This window comes from Phasianus colchicus, chromosome 37, assembly GCF_987193195.1.
Source record: "Phasianus colchicus chromosome 37, bPhaCol1.hap1.1, whole genome shotgun sequence".
Taxonomy (NCBI): domain Eukaryota; kingdom Metazoa; phylum Chordata; class Aves; order Galliformes; family Phasianidae; genus Phasianus; species Phasianus colchicus.
In genome coordinates this window covers 1523517-1551315 of record NC_143472.1, presented here as the reverse complement: position 1 = coordinate 1551315, position 27799 = coordinate 1523517, and the positions used below count along the sequence as shown (strand labels likewise).

General features: G+C 60.0%; 2 protein-coding genes across 3 annotated transcripts in view; one reads left to right on the top strand and one right to left on the bottom strand.

The window, feature by feature from the left end:
• PLCB3 (phospholipase C beta 3) overlaps positions 1-27799 on the bottom strand; it is a 110943-nt gene that overhangs the window by 9846 nt on the left and 73298 nt on the right. For both annotated transcript variants that reach the window (XM_090129761.1, XM_090129762.1), the window contains 8 exons: positions 25077-25176; positions 17817-17921; positions 15126-15217; positions 12279-12411; positions 10160-10195; positions 6974-7115; positions 2967-3051; positions 808-884 (listed from right to left, as the gene is read on the bottom strand). In XM_090129761.1, coding sequence (XP_089985887.1) covers positions 808-884; positions 2967-3051; positions 6974-7115; positions 10160-10195; positions 12279-12411; positions 15126-15217; positions 17817-17921; positions 25077-25176 — 770 coding nt within the window. The remainder of the gene's footprint in view (positions 1-807; positions 885-2966; positions 3052-6973; positions 7116-10159; positions 10196-12278; positions 12412-15125; positions 15218-17816; positions 17922-25076; positions 25177-27799) is intronic.
• On the top strand, positions 882-27466 carry LOC149913459 (uncharacterized). The gene is made up of 2 exons (XM_090129763.1): positions 882-1186; positions 25139-27466. Exon 2 carries the CDS (start codon positions 25611-25613, stop codon positions 26442-26444), a length of 834 nt encoding a protein of 277 aa, XP_089985889.1. The 5' UTR covers positions 882-1186; positions 25139-25610; the 3' UTR covers positions 26445-27466.

Sequence of the window (27799 nt, the reverse complement as noted above, 5' to 3'; positions counted from 1 at the left end):
TAAACCAGTACGAACCGGTATAAACCAGTACAGACCAGTATGAACCTGTACGGACCGCTATGGACCAGTATAAACCAGTACGAACCGGTATAAACCAGTACAGACCAATATGAACCTGTACGGACCAGTACAAACCAGTATAAACCAGTACAGACCAATATGAACCTGTACGGACCGGTACAAACCAGTATAAACCAGTACAGACCAGTATGAACCTGTATGGACCAGTACAAACCAGTATGGAGCAACAAGGATCAGGATAAACCAGTTTAAACCAATATAGACCAATATAAACCTGTACGGACCAGTATGGACCAGTACAAACCAGTATGGACCAGTACGGACCAGTACAAACCAGTATGGACCAGTATGAACAGTACGGACCAGTACAAACCAGTAGGGACCGGTATGGTCCAGTAGGGACCAGTACAAATCAGTTGGGACCACTATGGGCCAGAGACACCAGTATGAACCAGTACAGACCAGTATGGACCAGTATGCACCAGTACGGGCCAGTACAGACCAGTATGGGCCAGTACAGACTGGTTTGGGATCAGTATGGACCAGTATGGGCCAGTATGGACCAGTCCATCCCAGTATATCCCAGTCCCTCCCAGTACATCCCAGTGCTCCCAGTCCCATCCCTGTCCCATCCCAGTCCCTCCCAGTATATCCCAGTTCCATCCCAGTCCATCCCAGTTCATCCCAGTCCCTCCCAGTTCAATCCCAGTCCATCCCAGTATATCCCAGTCCCCTCCCAGTATATCCCAGTCCCTCCCAGTACATCCCAGTGCTCCCAGTCCCCACCTCTCACTGGTTTGTCGCAGCAGTTTCAGCTGCGCCGCCTGAACCTCCAACGCCACCTCCCGGAGCCGCTGCTGCGCCTGCGGGCACCAGTATGGACCAGTAAGAACCAGTATGGACCAGTAAAAACCACTATGGATCAGTAGCAACCAGTATGGACCAGTAAGAACCAGTATGGACCAATAAAAACCACTATGGATCAGTAGCAACCAGTATGGACCAGTAAGAACCATTACGCACCAGTAAGAACTAGTACAGACCAGTAAAAACCAGTATGAACCAGCACAGACCAGTATGGACCAGCACAGACCAGTGAGAACCAGTACAGACCAGTATGGACCAGTAAGGCCCAGTATGGATCACCAGGGACCAGTATGGACCAGTAAGAGCCAGCATAGACCAGTATGAAGCAGTGCTCCCAGTTCCCCTCCCAGTATCCCACAGCGCTCCCAGTCCCTCCCAGTTCATCCCAGTCCCATCCATTACCTCCCAGTCCCTCCCAGTATATCCCAGTTCCCTCCCAGCCCCCCCCAGTCCCTCCCAGTCCATCCCAGTATCCCCAGTATATCCCAGTCCCTCCCAGTCTATCCCAGTTCCCTTCCAGCCCCCCCCCAGTCCCTCCCAGTATATCCCAGTTCCCTCCCAGTCCCCTCCCCAGTATATCCCAGTCCATCCCAGTCCATCCCAGTTCCCTTCCAGTCTATCCCAGTATCCCCAGTATATCCCAGTCCCTCCCAGTCTATCCCAGTATCCCCAGTATATCCCAGTCCCTCCCAGTCCCTCCCAGCCCCCCTCCAGTCCCTCCCAGTATATCCCAGTCCCTTCCAGTCTATCCCAGCTCCCTCCCAGTATATCCCAGTCCCTTCCAGTCTATCCCAGTCCCTCCCAGTCTATCCCAGTCCCTCCCAGTCTCAGTCCCTCCCAGTCCATCCCAGTGCCCCCCAGTATATCCCAGTCTATCCCAGTTCCCCCTCAGTCCCCTCCCAGTCCCTCCCAGTCTATTCCAGTCCCTCCCAGTCCATCCCAGTGCCCCCCCACTGTATTCCAGTCCCTCCCAGTCCCTCCCTGTCCCCTCCCAGTGCCCCCCAGTATATCCCAGTCCATCCCAGTCTATCCCCGTTCCCCCCCAGTCCCTTCCCAGTATATCCCAGTCCCTCCCAGTCTATCCCAGTTTCCCCCCAGTCCGCTCCCAGTATATCCCAGTCCCTCCCAGTCTATCCCAGTTCCCCCCCAGTCTCCTCCCAGTATATCCCAGTCCCTCCCAGTCTATCCCAGTTCCCCCCAGTCCCCTCCCCGTATATCCCAGTCCCTCCCAGTCCCTCCCAGTCCCCTCCCAGTGCCCCCCAGTATATCCCAGTCCATCCCAGTCTATCCCCGTTCCCCCCCAGTCCCTTCCCAGTATATCCCAGTCCCTCCCAGTCTATCCCAGTTTCCCCCCAGTCCGCTCCCAGTATATCCCAGTCCCTCCCAGTCTATCCCAGTTCCCCCCCAGTCTCCTCCCAGTATATCCCAGTCCCTCCCAGTCTATCCCAGTTCCCCCCAGTCCCCTCCCCGTATATCCCAGTCCCTCCCAGTCCCTCCCAGTCCCCTCCCAGTGCCCCCCAGTATATCCCAGTCCATCCCAGTCTATCCCCGTTCCCCCCCAGTCCCTTCCCAGTATATCCCAGTCCCTCCCAGTCTATCCCAGTTTCCCCCCAGTCCGCTCCCAGTATATCCCAGTCCCTCCCAGTCTATCCCAGTTCCCCCCCAGTCTCCTCCCAGTATATCCCAGTCCCTCCCAGTCTATCCCAGTTCCCCCCAGTCCCCTCCCCGTATATCCCAGTCCCTCCCAGTCCCTCCCAGTCCCCTCCCAGTGCCCCCCAGTATATCCCAGTCCCTCCCAGTATATCCCAGTTCCCCCCCAGTCCCCTCCCAGTATATCCCCGTCCCTCCCAGTATATCCCAGTCCCTCCCAGTCTATCCCAGTCCTTCCCAGTCTATCTCATTCCCTCCCAGTCTATCCCAGTGCCCCCCAGTATATCCCAGTCTATCCCAGTTCCCCCTCAGTCCCCTCCCAGTCCCTCCCAGTCCCTCCCAGTCCCTCCCAGCCCTCCCCCAGTCCCTCCCAGTCCCTCCCAGTGCCCCCCAGTGCCTCCCAGTCGCTCCCAGTATGCCCAGTACACCTGCCGCAGATGCTCCCTCTGGCAGCCCCTCTCTGCCCGCTGCTGTTCCTCCCTCAGCAGCTGCAGCCTCTCCGCCTCCGCCGCGCTGTGGGGTCACCGTGGGGGGGACCCCAAATCCATGGGGGGACCACGAACCCCATAGGGGGACCCCAAAACCCATAGGGGGACCCCAAATCCCATAGGGACCCCAAATCCCGCAGGGGGACCACAAACCCCATAGGGGGACCCCAAACCCCATAGGGGGACCACAAACCCCATAGGGGGACCCCAAATCCATGGGGGGACCACGAACCCCATAGGGAGACCCCAAACCCCATAGGGGGACCCAAATCCCATAGGGAGACCCCAAACCCCATAGGGGGACCACGAACCCCATAGGGGGACCCCAAACCCCATAGGGACCCCAAATCCCACAGGGGGACCACAAACCCCATAGGGGGACCCCAAATCCCACAGGGGGACCACGAACCACATAGGGGGACCCCAAATCCATGGGGGGACCACGAACCCCATAGGGGGACCCCAAACCCCATAGGGACCCCAAATCCCACAGGGGGACCACAAACCCCATAGGGAGACCCCAAACCCCATAGGGGGACCCCAAACCCCATAGGGACCACAAACCACATAGGGGGACCCCAAATCCCATAGGGAGACCCCAAACCCCATAGGGGGACCACAAGACCCATAGGGGGACCCCAAATACCATAGGGAGACCCCAAACCCCACAGGGGAACCCCAAATCCCATAGGGGGACCACAAATCCCACAGGGGGACCCTAAACCCCACAGGGAGACCCCAAACCCCATAGGGGGACCCCAAATCCCACAGGGGGACCACAAACCCCATAGGGACCCCAAATCCCACAGGGGGACCACAAACCCCATAGGGGGACCCCAAATCCCACAGGGGGACCACGAACCCCATAGGGGGACCCCAAAACCCATAGGGGGACCCCAAATCCCACAGGGGGACCACGAACCCCATAGGGGGACCCCAAATCCCACAGGGAGACCCCAAATCCAATAGGGGTACCCCAAATCCCATAGGGAGACCCCAAACCCCATAGGGGGACCACAAACCCCATAGGGGGACCCCAAATCCCATAGGGGGACCACGAACCCCATAGGGGGACCCCAAATCCATGGGGGGACCACAAACCCCATAGGGGGATCCCAAATCCCATAGGGGGACCCCAAATCCCATAGGGGGACCACGAACCCCACAGGGGGACCACAAACCCCATAGGGACCCCAAATCCATCAGGATCCCAAATCAAATCCATAGAGGAATCCCAAACCCCATAGGGGGACCGCAAACCCCATAGGGGAACCCCAAATCCCATAGGGGAACCCCAAACCCCATAGGGAGACCCCAAACCCCACAGGGGGACCACAAACCCATAGGGACCCCAAATCCATCAGGATCCCAAATCAAATGCATAGGGGGATCCCAAACCCCATAGGGGGGCCCCAAATCAAATCCATAGGGGGATCCCAAACTCCACAGGGGGACCCCAAACCCCGTAGGGACCCCAAATCCATCAGGACCCCAAATCAAATGCATAGGGGACCCCAAACCCCATAGGGGGACCCAAAACCCCATAGGGGAACCCCAAACCCCATAGGAGGACCCCAAAACCCCATAGGGAGACCCCAAACCCCACAGGGGGACCACAAACCCCATAGGGACCCCAAATCCATCAGGACCCGAAATCAAATCTATAGGGGGATCCCAAACCCCATAGGGGGACCCAAAACCCCATAGGGGAACGCCAAACCCCATAGGAGGACCCCAAAACCCCATAGGGACCCCAAATCCATCAGGACCCCAAATCAAATCCATAGGGGGACCCCAAACCCCATAGGGGGACCACAAACCCCATAGGAGGACCCCAAACCCCATAGGGGGCCCCAAAATCCTATAGGGACCCCAAATCAGGAGGGGCTCGGTTTTGGGGTTTTGGGGCTCAGTTCTGGGGTTTTGGGGTTGAGTTTTGGGGTTCCAGGTCTCAGTTTTGGGGCTGTTTTGGGGTTCTGCTTTGGGGTTACAGAGTTCACTTTTGGGGTACAGATTTGGGGTTTTGGGGCTCGGTTTTGGGGTTTTGGGGGCTCAGTTTGGGGATTTTGGGGCTCCGTTTTGGGGTTCAGTTTGGGGATTTTGGGGGTCACTTTTGGGGTTTCAAGTCTCAGTTTTGGGGCTCAGTTTTGGGATTTTGGGGTTCAGTTTTGGGGTTTTGGGGGCTCAATTTGGGCTCGCTTTTGGGGTTTCAGGGCTCAGTTTTCAGGCTGCTTTGGGGTTTTGGGGGTCAGTTTTGGGGTCAGTTTTGGGGTTCAGTTTTGGGGCTCAGTTTTGGGGTTTCAGGGCTCAGTTTTGGGGCTGTTTTGGGGTTCTGCTTTGGGGTTTCAGATTTCAGTTTTTGGGGCTCAGTTTTGGGGCTCAGTTTTGGGGTTTTAGGACTCAGTTTTGGGTTCATTTTTGGGGTTTTGGGGCTCAGTTTGGGGCTCAGTTTTGGGGATTTGGGGCTCAGTTTTGGGGTTCAGCTTCTGGATGTTGGGGATGGGTTTTGGGTTCATTTTTGGGGTTTTGGGTCTCAGCTTTGGGGCTCAGGCGCTCAGTTTTGGAGCTCATTTGTGGGGTTCAGTTTTGGGGTTTTGGGGCTCAGTTTTGGGGTTTGTGGCTCAGTTTTGGGTATTAGAGCTCAGTTTTGGGGTTCCATTTTGGGGTTCTGCTTTGGGTTTCAGGGCTCGGTTTTGGGGTTCAGATTTGGGTTTTTGTGGCTCAGTTTTGGGGTTTCAGGGCTCAGCTTTGGGGCTGTTTTGGGGTTCTGCTTTGGGGTTTCAGAGCTCAGTTTTGGGTTCACTTTTGGGGTTTCAGGGCTCAGTTCTCAGGCTGCTTTGCTTTGGGGTTTTTGGGGTCAGTTTGGGGGCTCAGATTTGGGGCTCAGTTTTGGGGTTTCAGGGCTCAGTTCTGGGGCTGTTTTGGGGTTCTGCTTTGGGGTTTCAGAGTTCAGCCTTTGGGGCTCAGTTTTGGGGCTCAGTTTTGGGGTTTTAGGACTCAGTTTTGGGTTCATTTTTGGGGTTTTGGGGCTCAGTTTTGGGGCTCAATTTTGGGGTTCCCTTTTGGGGTTTCAGAGCTCAGTTTTCGGGATGCTTTTGGGTTCTGCTTTGGGGTTTTGAGGCTTAGTTTTGGGGATTTGGGGGTTCAGCTTTGGGGCTCAGTTTTGGGGTTTTAGGGCTCCGTTTTGGGGCTCAGGTTTGGGGTTTTGGGATTCAGTTTTTGGGTTCAGTTTCAGGATTTTGGGGATGGGTTTTGGGTTCATTTTTGGGGTTTTGGGGCTCAGCTTTGGGGCTCAGGCGCTCAGTTTTGGGGCTCAGTTTTGGGGCTCGTTTTTGGGGTTTTAGGGCTCAGTTTTGGGGCTCGTTTTTGGGGTTCAGTTTTGGGGTTTCGAGGCTCATTTTCGGGGCCCATTTTTGGGACATTTCGGGGCTTTTTGGGGTGGTTCTTGGGGTCCCCACCTGCGCTGCAGGCGCTGCCTCAGGGCCCCCATCCTCTGGCCTCAGCTTTGGGGTTCAGTTTTGGGGTTTTGGGGCTCAATTTTGGGGTTCCCTTTTGGGGTTTCAGGGCTCAGTTTTCAGGCTGCTTTGGGGTTCTGCTTTGGGGTTTTGAGGCTCAGTTTTGGGGATTTGGGGGTTCAGCTTTGGGGCTCAGTTTTGGGGTTTTAGGGCTCCGTTTTGGGGCTCAGTTTTGGGGTTATGGGGTTCAGTTTTTGGGTTCAGTTTCAGGATTTTGGGGATGGGTTTTGGGTTCATTTTTGGGGTTTTGGGGCTCAGCTTTGGGGCTCAGGCGCTCAGTTTTGGGGCTCAGTTTTGGGGCTCGTTTTTGGGGTTTTAGGGCTCAGTTTTGGGGCTCGTTTTTGGGGTTCAGTTTTGGGGTTTCGAGGCTCATTTCGGGGCCCATTTTTGGGACATTTTGGGGCTTTTTGGGGTGGTTTTTGGGGTCCCCACCTGCGCTGCAGGCGCTGCCTCAGGGCCCCCATCCTCTGGCCGTGCCTCCTGCGCAGCTCCCCCAGCTCCCTGCTCTGCTTCTGCTGCAGTTTGCGCAGAGCTTTGTGCTGCCGCAGCTCCTCCAGGGCTGGGGGGGTCACGGCTGGAGGGAATTTGGGGGGGGGGCTTCAGTATGGGGGGGGTTTCAAGGGGGTTTAGGGGGTAGAAATGGGGTTTAGGGGGCAGAATTGGGGGGATTTGGGGGGGTTTGGGGCAGAATGAGGGGGGTGGGGGTAGAATTTGGGGGGGGGCTTCAGTATGGGGGGGGCATGGGGGGGATTTGGGGATAGGATTTGGGGGGGGGCTTCAGTATGGTTGGGTTTCAAGGGGGTTATGGGGGTAGAAATGGGGTTTAGGGGGCAGAATTGGGGGGATTTGGGGGGGTTTGGGGCAGAATGAGGGGGGATTTGGGGATAGAATTTGGGGGGGGGCTTCAGTATGGGGGGGGGATGGGGGGGATTTGGGGATAGCATTTGGGGGGGTCTTAATTATAGGGGGTTATGGGGGTAGAAGAGGGGGGTCAGGGGGTTATGGGGGGGGATTTGGGGATGGAATTTGGGGGGGGGGCTTCAGTATGGGGGGGCTGGGGGGGATTTGGGGATAGAATTTGGGGGGGGCTTCAGTTATGGGGGGGCTTTGGGGGTAGAAATGGGGTTTAGGGGGCAGAATTGGGGGGTTATGGGGGGGGTTGGGGCAGAATGAGGGGTTGGGGATAGAATTTGGGGGGGGGGCTTCAGTATGGGGGGGGCATGGGGGGGATTTGGGGATGGAATTTGGGGGGGGGGCTTCAGTGTGGGGGGGTTATGGGGGTAGAAATGGGGTTTAGGGGGCAGAATTGGGGGGATTTGGGGGGGTTTGGGGCAGAATGAGGGGGGTGGGGGTAGAATTTGGGGGGGGGCTTCAGTATGGGGGGGGCATGGGGGGGATTTGGGGATAGGATTTGGGGGGGGGCTTCAGTATGGTTGGGTTTCAAGGGGGTTATGGGGGTAGAAATGGGGTTTAGGGGGCAGAATTGGGGGGATTTGGGGGGGTTTGGGGCAGAATGAGGGGGGATTTGGGGATAGAATTTGGGGGGGGGCTTCAGTATGGGGGGGGGATGGGGGGGATTTGGGGATAGCATTTGGGGGGGTCTTAATTATAGGGGGTTATGGGGGTAGAAGAGGGGGGTCAGGGGGTTATGGGGGGGGATTTGGGGATGGAATTTGGGGGGGGGGCTTCAGTATGGGGGGGCTGGGGGGGATTTGGGGATAGAATTTGGGGGGGGCTTCAGTTATGGGGGGGCTTTGGGGGTAGAAATGGGGTTTAGGGGGCAGAATTGGGGGGTTATGGGGGGGTTTGGGGCAGAATGAGGGGGTTGGGGATAGAATTTGGGGGGGGGGCTTCAGTATGGGGGGGGCATGGGGGGGATTTGGGGATAGGATTTGGGGGGGGGCTTCAGTATGGGGGGGTTTCAAGGGGGTTATGGGGGTAGAAATAGGGTTTAGGGGGCAGAATTGGGGGGATTTGGGGGGGTTTGGGGCAGAATGAGGGGGGATTTGGGGATAGAATTTGGGGGGGGGGCTTCAGTGTGGGGGGGGCATGGGGGGTTATGGGGGTAGAAATGGGGTTTAGGGGGCAGAATTGGGGGGTTATGGGGGGTTATGGGGATAGAAGAGGGGGGTTGGGGGGTTATGGGGGGGGATTTGGGGATAGAATTTGGGGGGGGCTTCAGTATGGGGGGGTTATCGGGGTAGAAATGGGGTTTAGGGGGCAGAAAGGGGGGGTTATGGAGGGGTGGGGGTCGAACTTGGGGTGGGGGCTTCAGTGGGGGGGGGTTATAGGGATGGAAAAGGGGGATTGGGGGGGTTATTGGGGGGATTGGGGATAGAATTAGGGGAGGGGGCTTCAGTATGGGGGGGTTATGGGGATAGAAGAGGGGAGTTGGGGGGTTATGGGGGGGGATTTGGGGATAGAATTTGGGGGGGGGCTTCAGTATGGGGGGGCATGGGGGGGATTTGGGGATAGGATTTGGGGGGGGGCTTCAGTGTGGGGGGGTTATGGGGGTAGAAATGGGGTTTAGGGGGCAGAATTGGGGGGTTATGGGGGGGTTTGGGGCAGAATGAGGGGTTGGGGGTAGAATTTGGGGGGGGGGCTTCAGTATGGGGGGGGTATGGGGGGGATTTGGGGATAGAATTTGGGGGGGGGCTTCAGTATGGGGGGGCTATGGGGGGGATTTGGGGATAGGATTTGGGGGGGGCTTCAGTATGGGGGGGTTTCAAGGGGGTTATGGGGGTAGAAATGGGGTTTAGGGGGCAGAATTGGGGGGATATGGGGGGGTTTGGGGCAGAATGAGGGGGTTGGGGATAGAATTTGGGGGGGGGGCTTCAGTATGGGGGAAGCATGGGGGGATTTGGGGATAGAATTTGGGGGGGGGCTTCCGTATGGGGGGGTTTTGGGGGGTTATGGGGGTAGAAATGGGGTTTAGGGGGCAGAATTGGGGGGTTATGGGGGGGTTTGGGGCAGAATGAGGGGTTGGGGATAGAATTTGGGGGGGGGATTCAGTATGGGGGGGGATGGGGGGGATTTGGGGATAGAATTTGGGGGGGGTCTTAATTATAGGGGGTTATGGGGATAGAAGAGGGGAGTTGGGGGGTTATGGGGGGGGATTTGGGGATGGAATTTGGGGGGGGGCTTCAGTATGGGGGGGCTGGGGGGGATTTGGGGATAGAATTTGGGGGGGGGGCTTCAGTGTGGGGGGGTTATGGGGGTAGAAATGGGGTTTAGGGGGCAGAAAGGGGGGATATGGGGGGTGGGGGCAGAATGAGGGGGGTGGGGGGGGTTCTGGGGGGGTTGGGGATGGAATTTGGGGGGGGGGCTTCAGCGTGGGGGGGTTATGGGGATAGAAGAGGGGGGTGGGGGGTTATGGGGGGGGATTTGGGGATAGAATTTGGGGGGGGGTCTTCAGTATAGGGAGGAATTTGGGTTCCCCCCCCCCCCAGCCTCCCATAACATCCCCCCCTCCCCCCCCCCCCTTCAGACTTTTTGCCCCCCCCCCCTCCCAAACTGGAGGTGCTCCCCCTTCACCCCCCCGCCCCCCCCCCGCATTTTTGGGGTGAAAATGGAGGTTTTTGGGGTGTTTTCCCCCCCCTTCCCCCCCCCCCCCGGTACCTGTGAGGATGCTGGCAATGAGGTCGTCCCTCTGACCTGGGGGGGGGGGGGGGCACAGAAATTTTGGGGGGGGGGACACACAAATAGGACCCTCCCCCCTCCCCCCCCCCCCAAAATAGGGGAAGGAAGTGGGGGTCCCATGGGGGGCGGAAGGGAAGGGGGGGGGGGGTTGAGGGTCCTATTTTAGCTGGGGGTCTCATTTTGGGGGGGGGGTCCCATATTGGGGGAGGGGGGGGCAATTCTGGGGGTCCCATGTTTTGGGGGGGGCAATTTTAGGGGCCCCATTTGGAGGGGGGGGGTTGGGGGGGGTTTCATTTGGGGGGGGGTCCCATATTGGGAGGGGGAGCAATTTTGGGGGTCCCATGTTTTGTGGGGGGGGGTAACTTTGGGGGTCCTATTTGGGGGGGGGGATTTTAGGGGTCTCATTTTGGGGGGGGGGATTTTAGGGGTCTCATTTTGGGGCAATTTGGGGGGGGTCTCATTTTGGAGGGGAAATTGGGGTCCCCTTGGGGGGGGGGGTCTTATTTTGGGGAGGGTCTCATTTTGGGGGTTCCCATTTTGAAGGGGGGGGCAATTTTGGGGGTCTTATTTTGGGGGGGGGGATTTGGGAGGGGGTCTCTCATTTTGGGGGGGCATTTTTGGGGTCTCATATTTGGGGGAGGGGGGCAATTTTAGGGGCCCCATTTGGAGGGGGGGGATTTGGGGGGGTTTCATTTGGGGGGGGGGATGTTGGGGGTCCCAAATTGGGGGGGGGCAATTTTGGGGGAGGGATTTGGGGGGTTTCATTTGGGGGGGGGGGATGTTGGGGGTCCCATAGGGGGGTGGTGTCTCATTTTGGGGGGGGGTCTCATATGGGGGAGGGGGGCAATTCTGGGAGTCCCATGTTTTGGGGGGGGTCTGGGGGGGTCTATAAGGGGGGGGGATTTTGGGGTTCTCATTTTGGGGGTCTGATTTTGGGGGGATGATGGGGGTCCCATGGGGGGGGGGGGTCCCATTTTGGGGGGGGGGATTTTAGGGGTCTCATTTTGGGGCAATTTGGGGGGGGTCTCATTTTGGAGGGGAAATTGGGGTCCCATGGGGGGGGGGGGGTCTCATTTTGGGGAGGGTCTCATTTTGGGGGTCCCATTTTGAGGGGGGGGCAATTTTGGGGGTCTTGTTTTGGGGGGGAGGATTTGGGGGGGGTCTCTCATTTTGGGGGGGCATTTTTGGGGTCTCATATTTGGGGGAGGGGGGCAATTCTGGGGGTCCCATGTTTTGGGGGGGGCAATTTTAGGGGCCCCATTTGGAGAGGGGAGGGTTTGGGGGGGTTTCATTTGGGGGGGGGATGTTGGGGGTCCCATTTAGGGGGGGGTCCCATATTGGGGGGGGGACAATTTTGGGGGTCCCATGTTTTGGGGGGGGCAATTTTAGGGGTCCTATTTGGAGGGGGATGTTGGGGGTCCCAAATTGGGGGGGGGCAATTTTGGGGGAGGGATTTGGGGGGTTTCATTTGGGGGGGGGGGATGTTGGGGGTCCCATAGGGGGGTGGTGTCTCATTTTGGGGGGGGGTCTCATAAGGGGGAGGGGGGCAATTTTGAGGGTCCCATGTTTTGGGGGGGGTCTGGGGGGGTCTATAAGGGGGGGGGGATTTTGGGGTTCTAATTTTGGGGGTCTGATTTTGGGGGGATGATGGGGGTCCCATGGGGGGGGGGGTCTCATTTTGGGGGGGGGATTTTAGGGGTCTCATTTTGGGGCAATTTGGGGGGGGTCTCATTTTGGAGGGGAAATTGGGGTCCCATGGGGGGGGGGTCTTATTTTGGGGAGGGTCTCATTTTGGGGGTTCCCATTTTGAGGGGGGGGGCAATTTTGGGGGTCCTATTTGGGGGGGGGGGATGTTGGGGGTCCCAAATTGGGGGGGGGCAATTTTGGGGGAGGGATTTGGGGGCTTTCATTTGGGGGGGGGGGAAGTTGGGGGTCCCATAGGGGGGTGGTGTCTCATTTTGGGGGGGGTCTCATAAGGGGGAGGGGGGCAATTCTGGGGGTCCTATTTTGGGGTTGGGGGGGTCTTATATTAGGGGGGATTTTTGGGGTCCCATTTTGGGGTTGGGATGGGGGGGGGGGGGGGGACTTGAGGGGATACCTGGACTGGGGATGGGGGGGGGCGGCCCCGGGACCCCCCCAGAGTTTATGGGGGTTCGGGGGTCTCCGGGGGGGTCAGCACTGCTCTCATTGCGGACCCCCACAGTGGGCTCTGGGGGTCGGTCCATGTTGTCCTATGGGGGGGGGGGGTGAGGGGGGACTCAGTGACCCCAAATCCCCTCCCCCCCCCCCCACCCCAAACCCTATAGGATCCCACCCCAGACCCCAACTCCCAGACCCCATAAGACCCCCTCCTACCCCATAAGCTCCCCCAGACCCCATAAACCCCCCCCAGACCCCATAAGACCCCCCCCGACCCCATAAGCCCCCTCCGACCCCATAAGCTCCCCCCAGACCCCATAAGAGCCCCCCTGACCCCATAAGCCCTCCCAGACTCCATAAGACCCCCCCAACCCTATAAGCCCCCCCAGACCCCATAAACCCTCCCCCACCAGACCCCATAACCCCCCCAGACCCCATAAGACCCCCCTGACCCTATAAGCCCCCCCATACTCCATAAGACCCCCACCGACCCCATAAGCCCCCTCCTACCCCATAAGCTCCCCCAGACCCCATAAACCCCCCCCAGACCCCATAAGACCCCCCCCGACCCCATAAGCCCCCTCCGACCCCACAAACTCCCCCCAGACCCCATAAAACCCCCCCAGACCCCATAAGCCCCCTCCTACCCCATAAGCTCCCCCAGACCCCATAAACCCCCTCCCCCCCAGACCCTATAAGACCCCCCAGACCCCATATCCCCCCTCCCCCAGACCCCATAAGAGACCCCCCCCAACCCCATAAGACCCCCGACCCTATAAGCCCCCCCAGACCCCATAAATCCCCCCCCCAGACCCCATATCCCCCCCGACCCATAAGCCCCCCCCGACCCCATAAGCCCCCCTCAGACCCCATAAGAGCCCCCCTGACCCCATAAGCCCCCACAGACCCCATTAAACCCCCCTCCCCAGACCCCATATCCCCATAAAACCCCATAGGACCCCCCTGACCCCATAAGCCCCCCCAGACCCCATAAGAGCCCCCCCGGCCCTATTAGCCCCCCCAGACCCCATAAGCCCCCCCCAGACCCCATAACCCCTCCCCTCGCAGACCCCATAGGACCCCTCTGACCCTATAATCCCCCCCCAACCCCATAAGCCTCCCCAGACCCCATAGGACCCCCCTGACCCCATAAGCCCCCCCTCGACCCCATATCTCCCCCAGACCCCATAAGACCCCCCCGACCCTATAAGCCCCCCCCACCAGACCCCATATCCCCCCCAGACCCCATAGGACCCCCCTGACCCCATAAGCCCCCCCCCCCACACACCCCATAAGCCCCCCCAGCCCCCATAAGACCCCCCCGCCCCTATAAGCCCCCCCCCGACCCCATATCCCCCCCAGACCCCATAGGACCCCCCTGACCCTATAATCCCCCCCCGACCCCATAAGCCCCCCCCCAGACCCCATAACCCCCCCCCTCGCAGACCCCATAGGACCCCCCTGACCCTATAAACCCCCCCCGACCCTATAAGCCTCCCCAGATCCCATAGGACCCCCCTGACCCCATAAGCCCCCCCCCGACCCCATATCCCCCCCAGACCCCATAAGACCCCCCCAACCCTATAAGCCCCCCCAGACCCCATAAACCCCCTCCCCCCAGACCCCATAAGCCCCCCCCAGACCCCATAAGAGCCCCCCTGACCCTATAAGCCCCCCCAGACCCCATAACCCCCCCCCCAGACCCTATAAGCCCCCCCAGACCCCATAAACCCCCTCCCCCCAGACCCCATAAGACCCCACCAGACCCCATATCCCCCCCCCAGACCCCATATCCCCCCCAGACCCCATAAGACCTCCCCGCCCCTATAAGCCCCCCCCCGACCCCATATCCCCCCCAGACCCCATAGGACCCCCCTGACCCTATAATCCCCCCCCGACCCCATAAGCCCCCCCCAGACCCCATAACCCCCCCCCTCGCAGACCCCATAGGACCCCCCTGACCCTATAAACCCCCCCCGACCCTATAAGCCTCCCCAGATCCCATAGGACCCCCCTGACCCCATAAGCCCCCCCCAGACCCCATATCCCCCCCAGACCCCATAAGACCCCCCCGACCCTATAAGCCCCCCCAGACCCCATAAACCCCCTCCCCCCAGACCCCATAAGACCCCACCAGACCCCATATCCCCCCCAGACCCCATAAGCCCCCCCCAGACCCCATAAGACCTCCCCGCCCCTATAAGCCCCCCCCCGACCCCATATCCCCCCCAGACCCCATAGGACACCCCTGACCCTATAATCCCCCCCTGACCCCATAAGCCCCCCCCAGACCCCATAACCCCCCCCCCTCGCAGACCCCATAGGACCCCCCTGACCCTATAAACCCCCCCCGATCCCATAAGCCTCCCCAGATCCCATAGGACCCCCCTGACCCCATAAGCCCCCCCCAGACCCCATATCCCCCCCAGACCCCATAAGACCCCCCCGACCCTATAAGCCCCCCCAGACCCCATAAACCCCCTCCCCCCAGACCCCATAAGACCCCACCAGACCCCATATCCCCCCCAGACCCCATAAGCCCCCCCCAGACCCCATAAGAGCCCCCCTGACCCTATAAGCCCCCCCAGACCCCATAAGCCCCCCCCACCCCTATAAGCCCCCCAGACCCCATAACCCACCCCCCCCCAGACCCCATAGGACCCCCCTCCCCAGACCCCATATCCCCCCCAGACCCCATAAGCCCCCCCAGACCCCATAAGACCCCCCTGCCCCTATAAGCCCCCCCCAGACCCCATATCCCCCCCAGACCCCATATCCCCCCCCGACCCCATAAGCCCTCCCCCACCTCGGGGTCTCCCATCAGGGCTGCCAGTCTCTTGGTGCGCTGGTCCATCAGGCTGACGTGTTTAATTGGGTTAATGAGCGCCTCGGCGTAATCTGGGGGGGGGCAGGGGTCAGAGGTCAGAGGTCAGGGGGTCGTGGGGGGGGGGGCACCCTAAAAGGTAGGGGTGGCAGAAGACCCCCCCCTGTATTTTTGTGTCCCCCCCCCAGCACAGATCCAGGGTCCCCCCCCCCGTATTTGGTTCCCCCCCATATTTGGGATCCCCCCCCACGACCCCCCCCCACAATTCAGCCCCCCCCCTTATTTGGGCCCCCCCCATATTTCACCCCCCCCCCCCCCCATATTTGGGGTCCCCCCCACGACCCCCCCCCACATTTCAACCCCCCGCCATATTTGGGGTCCCCCCCACGACCCCCCCCCACATTTCAACCCCCCGCCATATTTGGGGTCCCCCCCACGACCCCCCCCCACATTTCAACCCCCCGCCATATTTGGGGTCCCACCCCACGACCCCCCCCACAATTCAGCCCCCCCTTATTTGGGATCCCCCCCCATATTTCCCCCCCACACTCCATATTTGGGGTCCAACCCCCACGACCCCCCCCCACAATTCAGCCCCCCCCCTTATTTGGGCCCCCCCCATACTTCACCCCCCCCCACTCCATATTTGGGGTCCCCCCCCACGACCCCCCCCATATTTCAGACCCCCCCCCTTATTTGGGGCCCCCCCCCATATTTCACCCCCCCACACTCCATATTTGGGGACCCCCCCACGACCCCCCCCCACATTTCAACCCCCCCCCATATTTGGGTCCCCCCCCATATTTCACCCCCCCACTCCATATTTGGGGTCCCCCCCCACAACCCCCCCCCCACATTTCAGACCCCCCCCATATTTGGGGTCCCCCCCCACGACCCCCCCCCCACAATTCAGCCCCCCCCTTATTTGGGCCCCCCCCATATTTCACCCCCCCTCACTCCATATTTGGGGTCCCCCCCCACGAGCCCCCCAATATTTCAGCCCCCCCCCATATTTGGGGTCCCCCCCCTAAAATTCAGCCCCCCCCATACTTGGGGTCCCCCCCACTTCCGTATTTCAACCCCCCCCCCCAAATTCGCGGTCCCCCCCACGACCCCCCCTCCATATTCCAGACCCCCCCTTATTTGGGGTCCCCCCCCATATTTCACCCCCCCCCACTCCATATTTGGGGTCCCTCCCCAGGACACCCCCTATTTATGTCCCCCCCCCCATTTATGTCCCCCCCAATTTTTGCCCCCCCCCCATTTCCCCCCCCCTCACCCAGCTGCCCCCCCATTTTGAGACCCCCCCCAATTTATGTCCCCCCCCCATATTGGGACCCCCCCCATTTTCGCCCCCCTCACCCAGGTGCCCCCCATTTTGGGATCCCCCCTTTTTCGCCACCCCCCCCACCCAGATGCCCCCCCATATTGGGACCCCCCCCCCCCATTTTTGCGCCCCCCGCACCCAGCTGCCCCCCCCCTTTTAAGACCCCCCCCTATTTATGTCCCCCCTCATATTGGGACCCCCCCCATTTATGTCCCCCCCCATTCCTGTGCCCTCCCCCCATTTTCCCCCCTCTCACCCAGCTGCCCCCCCATATTGAGCCCCCCCCCCATCTATGTCTCCCCCCATATTGGGACCCCCTGCATTTATGTCCCCCCCCCCAATATTGAGCCCCCCCCATCTATTTCCCCCCCCCATATTGGGGGGGCCCACCCTCACCCAGCTGACCCCCCATTTTGGTACCCCCCCATTTATATCCCCCCCCCATTCCTATGCCCCCCCCCCCAATTTTCGCCCCCCCTCACCCAGCTGCCCCCCCATATTGAGACCCCCCCCTATTTATGTCCTCCCTCCCATTTTGGGACCCCCCCCCATTTATGCCCCCCCCCATATTGGGACCCCCCCCCATTTTGCCCCGCTCACCCAGCTGCCCTCCCATATTGAGCCCCCCCCTATTTATGTCCCCCCCCCATATTGGGACCCCCCCCATTTATGCCCCCCCCCCATTCCTGTGCCCCCCCCCATTTTGCCCCGCTCACCCAGCTGCCCCCCCATATTGAGCCCCCCCCCATCTATGTCTCCCCCCATATTGGGACCCCCTGCATTTATGTCCCCCCCCCCAATATTGAGCCCCCCCCCATCTATGTCCCCCCCCCATATTGGGGGGGCCCCCCCTCACCCAGCTGCCCCCCCATTTTGGTACCCCCCCATTTATGTCCCCCCCCCATTCCTATGTCCCCCCCCCCAATTTTTGCCCCCCCTCACCCAGCTGCCCCCCCATATTGAGCCCCCCCCCTATTTATGTCCCCCCCCATATTGGGACCCCCCCCATTTATGTCCCCCCCCCCATTCCTATGTCCCCCCCCCCAACTTTTGCCCCCCCTCACCCAGCTGCCCCCCCATATTGAGACCCCCCCCTATTTATGTCCTCCCTCCCATTTTGGAGCCCCCCCCCCATTTATGTCCCCCCCCATATTGGAACCCCCCCCCATTTTCGCCTCCCCTCACCCAGCTGCCCCCCCATTTTGAGACCCCCCCCATTTATATCCCCCCCCCATTCCTGTGCCCCCCTCCCCATTTCCGCCCCCCCCCACCCAGCTGCCCCCCCATTTTGTGCCCCCCCCATTTATGTCCCCCCCCCTCCTGTGCCCCCCTTTAAGCCCCCTCACCCAGATGCCCGCTCGGCACGTAATCGCTGGCCTCGGTGCGGACCAGCAGCGCCGCCAGCCCCAGCGGCACGTTGCTCTCGGAGCGCAGCGACACGTAGTGGTAGCCTGGGGGGGGGACGGGGTGACCCCACAGCGACCCATAGCGACCCCATAGGGGATGACCCCACAGCGACCCCATAGGGGATGACCCCATAGCGACCCCATAGGGGATGACCCCATAGCGACCCCATAAGGGATAACCCCACAGCGACACATAGCGACCCCATAGGGGATGACCCCATAGCAACCCCATAGAGACCCCATAGCGACCCCATAGGGGATAACCCCACAGCGACCCCATAAGGGATAACCCCACAGCGACCCCATAGGGGATAACCCCATAGCGACCCCACAGCGACCCCACAGCGACCCCATAGCGACCCCATAGGGGATAACCCCACAGCGACCCCATAGAGACCCCACAGCGACCCCATAAGGGATAACCCCACAGCGACCCCACAGCGACCCCATAGAGGATAACCCCACAGCGACCCCACAGCGACCCCATAAGGGATAACCCCATAGCGACCCCATAGTGACCCCATAGGGACACGGAGGGGATGACCCCATAGCGACCCCATAGGGGATAACCCCACAGCGACCCCACAGCGACCCCATAAGGGATAACCCCATAGCGACCCCATAGTGACCCCATAGCGACCCCATAAGGGATAACCCCACAGCGACCACATAAGGGATAACCCCACAGTGACCCCACAGCGACCCAGAGCGACCCCATAGGGACCCCATAAGGGATAACCCCATAGCGACCCCATAGGGGATAACCCCACAGCGACCCCATAGGGGATAACCCCATAGCGACCCCACAGCGACCCCATAGGGGATGACCCCATAGCGACCCCATAAGGGATAACCCCACAGCGACCCCACAGCGACCCCATAGAGGATAACCCCATAGCGACCCCATAGAGACCCCACAGCGACCCCATAAGGGATAACCCCACAGCGACCCCACAGCGACCCCATAGAGGATAACCCCACAGCGACCCCACAGCGACCCCATAAGGGATAACCCCATAGCGACCCCATAGTGACCCCATAGGGACACGGAGGGGATGACCCCATAGCGACCCCATAGGGGATAACCCCACAGCGACCCCACAGCGACCCCATAAGGGATAACCCCATAGCGACCCCATAGTGACCCCATAGTGACCCCACAGCAACCCCATAGCGACCCCATAAGGGATAACCCCACAGCGACCACATAAGGGATAACCCCACAGTGACCCCACAGCGACCCAGAGCGACCCCATAGGGACCCCATAAGGGATAACCCCATAGCGACCCCATAGGGGATAACCCCACAGCGACCCCATAGGGGATAACCCCATAGCGACCCCACAGCGACCCCATAGGGGATGACCCCATAGCGACCCCATAGTGACCCCATAGCTACCCCATAGAGGATAACCCCATAGCGACCCCATACAGGATAACCCCACAGCGACCCCATAGGGGATAACCCCATAGCGACCCCATAAGGGATAACCCCACAGCGACCCCACAGCGACTCCATAGGGGATGACCCCATAGTGACCCCATAGCGACCCCATAGCGACCCCATAAGGGATAACCCCATAGCGACCCCACAGCGACCCATAGCGACCCCATAGGGGATAACCCCACAGCGACCCCACAGCGACCCATAGCGACCCCATAGGGGATGACCCCACAGCGACCCCATAGGGGATAACCCCACAGCAACCCCATAAGGGATAACCCCATAGCGACCCCACAGCGACCCATAGCGACCCCATAGGGGATAACCCCACAGCGACCCCACAGCGACCCACAGCGACCCCATAGGGGATGACCCCATAGCGACCCCATAGGGGATAACCCCACAGCGACCCCACAGCGACCCCATAGCGACCCCATAGGGGATAACCCCACAGTGACCCCATAGGGGATAACCCCACAGCAACCCCATAAGGGATAACCCCACAGCGACCCCACAGCAACCCCATAGGGGATAACCCCACAGCGACCCCACAGCGACCCATAGCGACCCCATAGGGGATAACCCCACAGCGACCCCATAGAGACCCCACAGCGACCCCATAAGGGATAACCCCACAGCGACCCCACAGCGACCCCATAGAGGATAACCCCACAGCGACCCCACAGCGACCCCATAAGGGATAACCCCATAGCGACCCCATAGCGACCCCATAGGGACACGGAGGGGATGACCCCATAGCGACCCCATAGGGGATAACCCCACAGCGACCCCACAGCGACCCCATAAGGGATAACCCCATAGCGACCCCATAGTGACCCCATAGTGACCCCACAGCGACCCCATAGCGACCCCATAAGGGATAACCCCACAGCGACCACATAAGGGATAACCCCACAGTGACCCCACAGCGACCCAGAGCGACCCCATAGGGACCCCATAAGGGATAACCCCATAGCGACCCCATAGGGGATAACCCCACAGCGACCCCATAGGGGATAACCCCATAGCGACCCCACAGCGACCCCATAGGGGATGACCCCATAGCGACCCCATAGTGACCCCATAGCTACCCCACAGAGGATAACCCCATAGCGACCCCATAAGGGATAACCCCACAGCGACCCCACAGCGACCCCATAGGGGATGACCCCATAGTGACCCCATAGCGACCCCATAGCGACCCCATAAGGGATAACCCCATAGCGACCCCACAGCGACCCATAGCGACCCCATAGGGGATGACCCCACAGCGACCCCATAGGGGATAACCCCACAGCAACCCCATAAGGGATAACCCCACAGCGACCCCACAGCAACCCCATAGGGGATAACCCCATAGCGACCCCACAGCGACCCATAGCGACCCCATAGGGGATAACCCCACAGCGACCCCACAGCGACCCACAGCGACCCCATAGGGGATGACCCCATAGCGACCCCATAGGGGATAACCCCACAGCGACCCCACAGCGACCCCATAGCGACCCCATAGGGGATAACCCCACAGTGACCCCATAGGGGATAACCCCACAGCAACCCCATAAGGGATAACCCCACAGCGACCCCACAGCAACCACATAGGGGATAACCCCACAGCGACCCCACAGCGACCCATAGCGACCCCATAGGGGATAACCCCACAGCGACCCCATAGAGACCCCACAGCGACCCCATAAGGGATAACCCCACAGCGACCCCACAGCGACCCCATAGAGGACAACCCCACAGCGACCCCACAGCGACCCCATAAGGGATAACCCCATTGCGACCCCATAGCGACCCCATAGGGACACGGAGGGGATGACCCCATAGCGACCCCATAGGGGATAACCCCACAGCGACCCCACAGCGACCCCATAAGGGATAACCCCATAGCGACCCCATAGTGACCCCATAGTGACCCCACAGCGACCCCACAGCGACCACATAAGGGATAACCCCACAGTGACCCCACAGCGACCCAGAGCGACCCCATAGGGACCCCATAAGGGATAACCCCATAGCGACCCCATAGGGGATAACCCCACAGCGACCCCATAGGGGATAACCCCATAGCGACCCCATAGGGGATGACCCCACAGCGACCCCATAGGGGATAACCCCACAGCGACCCCATAGGGGATGACCCCATAGTGACCCCATAGCGACCCCATAGCGACCCCATAAGGGATAACCCCATAGCGACCCCACAGCGACCCATAGCGACCCCATAGGGGATAACCCCACAGCGACCCAACAGCGACCCATAGCGACCCCATAGGGGATGACCCCACAGCGACCCCATAGGGGATAACCCCACAGCGACCCCACAGCGACCCATAGCGACCCCATAGGGGATGACCCCACAGCGACCCCATAGGGGATAACCCCACAGCAACCCCATAAGGGATAACCCCACAGCGACCCCACAGCGACCCCATAGGGGATGACCCCATAGTGACCCCATAGCGACCCCATAGCGACCCCATAAGGGATAACCCCATAGCGACCCCACAGCGACCCATAGCGACCCCATAGGGGATAACCCCACAGCGACCCCACAGCGACCCATAGCGACCCCATAGGGGATGACCCCACAGCGACCCCATAGGGGATAACCCCACAGCAACCCCATAAGGGATAACCCCACAGCGACCCCACAGCAACCCCATAGGGGATAACCCCATAGCGACCCCACAGCGACCCATAGCGACCCCATAGGGGATAACCCCACAGCGACCCCACAGCGACCCACAGCGACCCCATAGGGGATGACCCCATAGCGACCCCATAGGGGATAACCCCACAGCGACCCCATAGGGGATAACCCCATAGCGACCCCATAGGGGATGACCCCACAGCGACCCCATAGGGGATAACCCCACAGCGACCCCATAGGGGATAACCCCACAGCGACCCCATAGGGGATGACCCCATAGTGACCCCATAGCGACCCCATAGCGACCCCATAAGGGATAACCCCATAGCGACCCCACAGCGACCCATAGCGACCCCATAGGGGATAACCCCACAGCGACCCCACAGCGACCCACAGCGACCCCATAGGGGATGACCCCATAGCGACCCCATAGGGGATAACCCCACAGCGACCCCACAGCGACCCCATAGCGACCCCATAGGGGATGACCCCACAGCGACCCCATAGGGGATAACCCCACAGCAACCCCATAAGGGATAACCCCACAGCGACCCCACAGCAACCCCATAGGGGATAACCCCACAGCGACCCCACAGCGACCCATAGCGACCCCATAGGGGATAACCCCACAGCGACCCCATAGAGACCCCACAGCGACCCCATAAGGGATAACCCCACAGCGACCCCACAGCGACCCCATAGAGGATAACCCCACAGCGACCCCACAGCGACCCCATAAGGGATAACCCCATAGCGACCCCATAGTGACCCCATAGGGACACGGAGGGGAAAACCCCATAGCGACCCCATAGCGACCCCATAGGGACACGGAGGGGATGACCCCATAGCGACCCCATAGGGGATAACCCCATAGTGACCCCATAGCGACCCCATAGAGGATAACCTCATAGCAACCCCATAGTGACCCCATAGCGACCCCATAGGAGATAACGCCACAGCGACCCCATAAGGGATAACCCCATAGCGACCCCATAGTGACCCCATAGTGACCCCACAGCGACCCCATAGCGACCCCATAGAGGATAACCCCACAGCGACCCCATAGGGGATAACCCCACAGCGACCCCACAGAGACCCCATAAGGGATAAACCCACAGCGACCCCATAGGGGATGACCCCATAGCGACCCCACTGCGACCCCACAGCGACCCCATAGAGGATAACCCCACAGCGACCCCATAAGGGATAACCCCACAGCGACCCCACAGCGACCCCATAGGGGATAACCCCATAGCGACCCCATAGCGACCCCATAGGGACACGGAGGGGAAAACCCCATAGCGACCCCATAGCGACCCCATAGGGACACGGAGGGGATGACCCCATAGCGACCCCATAGGGGATAACCCCATAGTGACCCCATAGCGACCCCATAGCGACCCCATAGAGGATAACCCCACAGCGACCCTATAGCGACCCCATAAGGGATAACCCCACAGCGACCCCACAGCAACCCCATAGGGGATAACCCCATAGCGACCCCATAGTGACCCCATAGCGACCCCATAGCGACTCCATAAGGGATAACCCCACAGCGACCCCACAGCGACCCCATAGAGGATAACCCCATAGCGACCCCATAGTGACCCCATAGCGACCCCATAGCGACCCCATAAGGGATAACCCCACAGCGACCCCACAGCGACCCCATAGAGGATAACCCCATAGCGACCCCATAGTGACCCCACAGCGACCCCATAGCGACCCCATAGCGACCCCATAGCGACCCCATAGGGACACGTAGGGGATAACCCCATAGCGAACCCATAGGGACACGCAGGGGAGAACCCCACAGCGACCCCACAGCGACCCCATAGCGACCCCACAGGGACACGGAGGGGATGACCCCATACCGATCCCATAGGGACACATAAGGGAAAACTCCACAGAGACCCTATAGAGACCCCACAGAGACCCCATAGGACCCCACAGACCCCACGCAGACCCCATAGGACCCCACAGACCCCACAAAGACCCCACAGGACCCCACAGACCCCACACAGACCCCATAGGACCCCCTGGGACCCCACAGACCCCATGCAGACCCCATAGGACCCCACACAGACCCCACAGAGACCCCATAGGACCCCATAGGACCCCACACAGACCCCACAGACCCCACACAGACCCCATAGGACCCTACAGACCCCACAGAGACCCCACAGAGACCCCATAGGACCCCACACAGACCCCATAGGACCCCCTGGGACCCCACAGACCCCACACAGACCCCACAGACCCCACACAGACCCCATAGGACCCCACAGACCCCACACAGACCCCATAGGTCCCCATAGGACCCCACAGAGACCCCATAAGACCCCACAGACCCCACACAGACCCCATAGGAGCCCACAGACCCCATAGGACCCCATAGGACCCCACAGACCCCACACAGACTCCATAGGACCCCACAGACCCCACAGAGACCCCATAGGACCCCAAAGGACCCCACACAAACCCCATAGAGACTCCACAGACCCCACACAGACCCCATAGGACCCCCTGGGACCCCACCGACCCCACACAGACCCCACTCAGACCCCACAGACCCCACACAGACCCCATAGGTCCCCATAGGAACCCACAGACCCCACAGGACCCCACAGACCCCACACAGACCCCATAGAGACCCCATAGGACCCCATAGGACCCCCTGGGACCCCACCAACCCCACACAGACCCCATAGGACCCCACAGACCCCACTCAGACCCCACAGACCCCACACAGACCCCATAGGTCCCCATAGGAACCCACAGACCCCACACAGACCCCATAGGACCCCACAGACCCCATAGGACCTCACACAGACCCCATAGGACCCCACAGACCCCACAGAGACCCCACAGACCCCACACAGACCCCATAGGACCCCACTGACCCCACACAGACAACACAGACCCCACACAGACCCCATAGGACCCCACACAGACCCCATAGGACCCCATAGGACCCCACAGACCCCACAGACCCCACAGACCCCACACAGACCCCACAGACCCCACAGACCCCACACAGACCCCACAGACCCCACAGACCCCACAGACCGCACAGTTCCCCGCTGTAGGGCCGTACCGGAGCGCAGCGCCGCCACGGGCAGCACGCGGTGCCCCAGGAATCGCCCGCCCTCCTCGTAGGCGGCAATGCGCAGCGAGGCCAGCGACGGCAGCACCACCTGTGGGACACCATACGGACCAGTACGGACCAGTATGGACCAGTATGGACCAGTACGGACCAGTACGGACCAGTACGGACCAGTACGGACCAGTATAGACCAGTACGGACCAATATGGACCAGTATGGAGCAGTACGGAGCAGTACAGAGCAGTACAGAGCAGTATGAACCAGTACGGACCAGTACGGAGCAGTACGGGGCAGTACGGACCAGTACGGACCAGTACGGACCAATATGGACCAGTATGGACCAGTACAGACCAGTACGGACCAGTACGGACCAGTACGGAGCAGTACCGACCAGTATAGACCAGTACGGACCAGTACGGACCAGTACGGAGCAGTACCGACCAGTATAGACCAGTACGGACCAGTACAGACCATTACGGAGCAGTATAGACCAGTACAGACCAATATGGACCAGTATGGACCAGTATGGAACAGTATGGACCAGTATGGACCAGTACGGATCAGTACAGACCAGTACGGAGCAGTATAGACCAGTACGGACCAGTACGGACCAATATGGACCAGTATGGACCAGTATGGACCAGTACAGAGCAGTATGGACCAGTATGGACCAGTACGGACCAGTACGGACCAGTACAGAGCAGTATGGACCAGTACGGACCAGTACGGACCAGTACAGAGCAGTATGGACCAGTATGGACCAGTACGGACCAGTACGGACCAGTACAGAGCAGTATAGAGCAGTACAGAGATTTATGGACCAGTACGGACCAGTATGGACCAGTACGGACCAGTACGGACCAGTATGGAACAGTATGGACCAGTACAGACCAGTATGGACCAGTACAGAGCAGTATGGACCAGTACGGACCAGTACGGACCAGTACGGACCAGTACAGAGCAGTATGGACCAGTATGGACCAGTACGGACCAGTACGGACCAGTACAGAGCAGTATAGAGCAGTACAGAGATTTATGGACCAGTACGGACCAGTATGGACCAGTACGGACCAGTACGGACCAGTACGGACCAGTATGGAGCAGTATGGAGCAGTACAGAGCAGTATAGACCAGTATGGAGCAGTATGGACCAGTACAGACCAGTACAGACCAGTGTGGACCAGTACGGAGCAGTATAGACCAGTACGGACCAGTATGGACCAGCACGGAGCAGTGTGGACCAATATGGACCAGTATAGACCAGTACAGACCAGTATAGACCAGCATGGTCCAGTACGGAGCAGTACGGACCCGTACAGACAAATACAGACCAGTACGGACCAGTATGGACCAGTATAAATCAGTATAGACCAGTATGGATCAGTATGGACCAGTATAGACCAATACGGACCAGTATGGACCAGTATAAATCAGTATAGACCAGTATGGATCAGTACGGACCAGTATAGACCAATACGGACCAGTATGGACCAGTATAAATCAGTACAGACCAGTATGGATCAGTACAGACCAGTATAGACCAGTACAGACCAGTACAGACAGTACAGACCACTATGGACCAGTATGGACCAGTACAGACCAGTACAGACCAGTATGGACCAGTATCAGACCAGTACAGCCCAACATAAACCAGTGCCCACCAGTACAAACCAATATAATCCAGTATAAACCAATGCAAACCCCCATCTTGGCTCCCAGTGCCTCCCAGTTCATCCCAGTCCCTCCCAGGGCCCCCCAGCCCCCTCCCAGTATAACCCAGTATAACCCAGTATAACCCAGTGCCTCCCAGTGCCCACATATCCCCTCCCAGTATAACCCAGTATAAGCCAGTATAACCCAGTGCCTCCCAGTGCCCACATATCCCCTCCCAGTATAACCCAGTATAACCCAGTATAACCCAGTGCCTCCCAGTGCCCACATATCCCCTCCCAGTATAACCCAGTATAACCCAGTATAACCCAGTGCCTCCCAGTGCCCACATATCCCCTCCCAGTATAACCCAGTATAACCCAGTATAACCCAGTGCCTCCCAGTGCCCACATATCCCCTCCCAGTATAACCCAGTATAACCCAGTATAACCCAGTGCCTCCCAGTGCCCACATATCCCCTCCCAGTATAACCCAGTATAACCCAGTATAACCCAGTGTCCCCGTATCCCATCCCAGTCCATCCCAGTGCCTCCCAGTGTCCCCATATCCCATCCCAGTGCTTCCCAGTCCCTCCCAGTTCCCCCACATCCCCTCCCAGTCCCTCCCAGTTCCCCCATATCCATTCCCAGTCCCTCCCAGTCCCCCCAATCCCATCCCAGTGCTTCCCAGTCCCTCCCAGTTCCCCCATATCCCATCCCAGTCCCCCCAATCCCATCCCAGTGCTTCCCAGTCCCTCCCAGTTCCCCCATATCCCATCCCAGTCCCCCCAATCCCATCCCAGTGCTTCCCAGTCCCTCCCAGTTCCCCCATATCCCCTCCCAGTCCATCCCAGTTCCCCCATATCCCATCCCAGTCCCTCCCAGTTCCCCCATATCCCATCCCAGTCCCCCCATATCCCCTCCCAGTTCCCCCATATCCCATCCCAGTCCCTCCCAGTTCCCCCATATCTCGTCCCAGTCCATCCCAGTCCCCCCACATCCCCTCCCAGTCCATCCCAGTTCCCCCATATCCCATTCCCAGTCCCTCCCAGTTCCCCCACATCC

What these genes read in the sequence shown, in the direction of transcription:
- LOC149913459 (XM_090129763.1), top strand. Translation starts at nt 25,611, where the DNA reads ATGGAACAGTATGGACCAGTATGGACCAGTACGGATCAGTACAGACCA.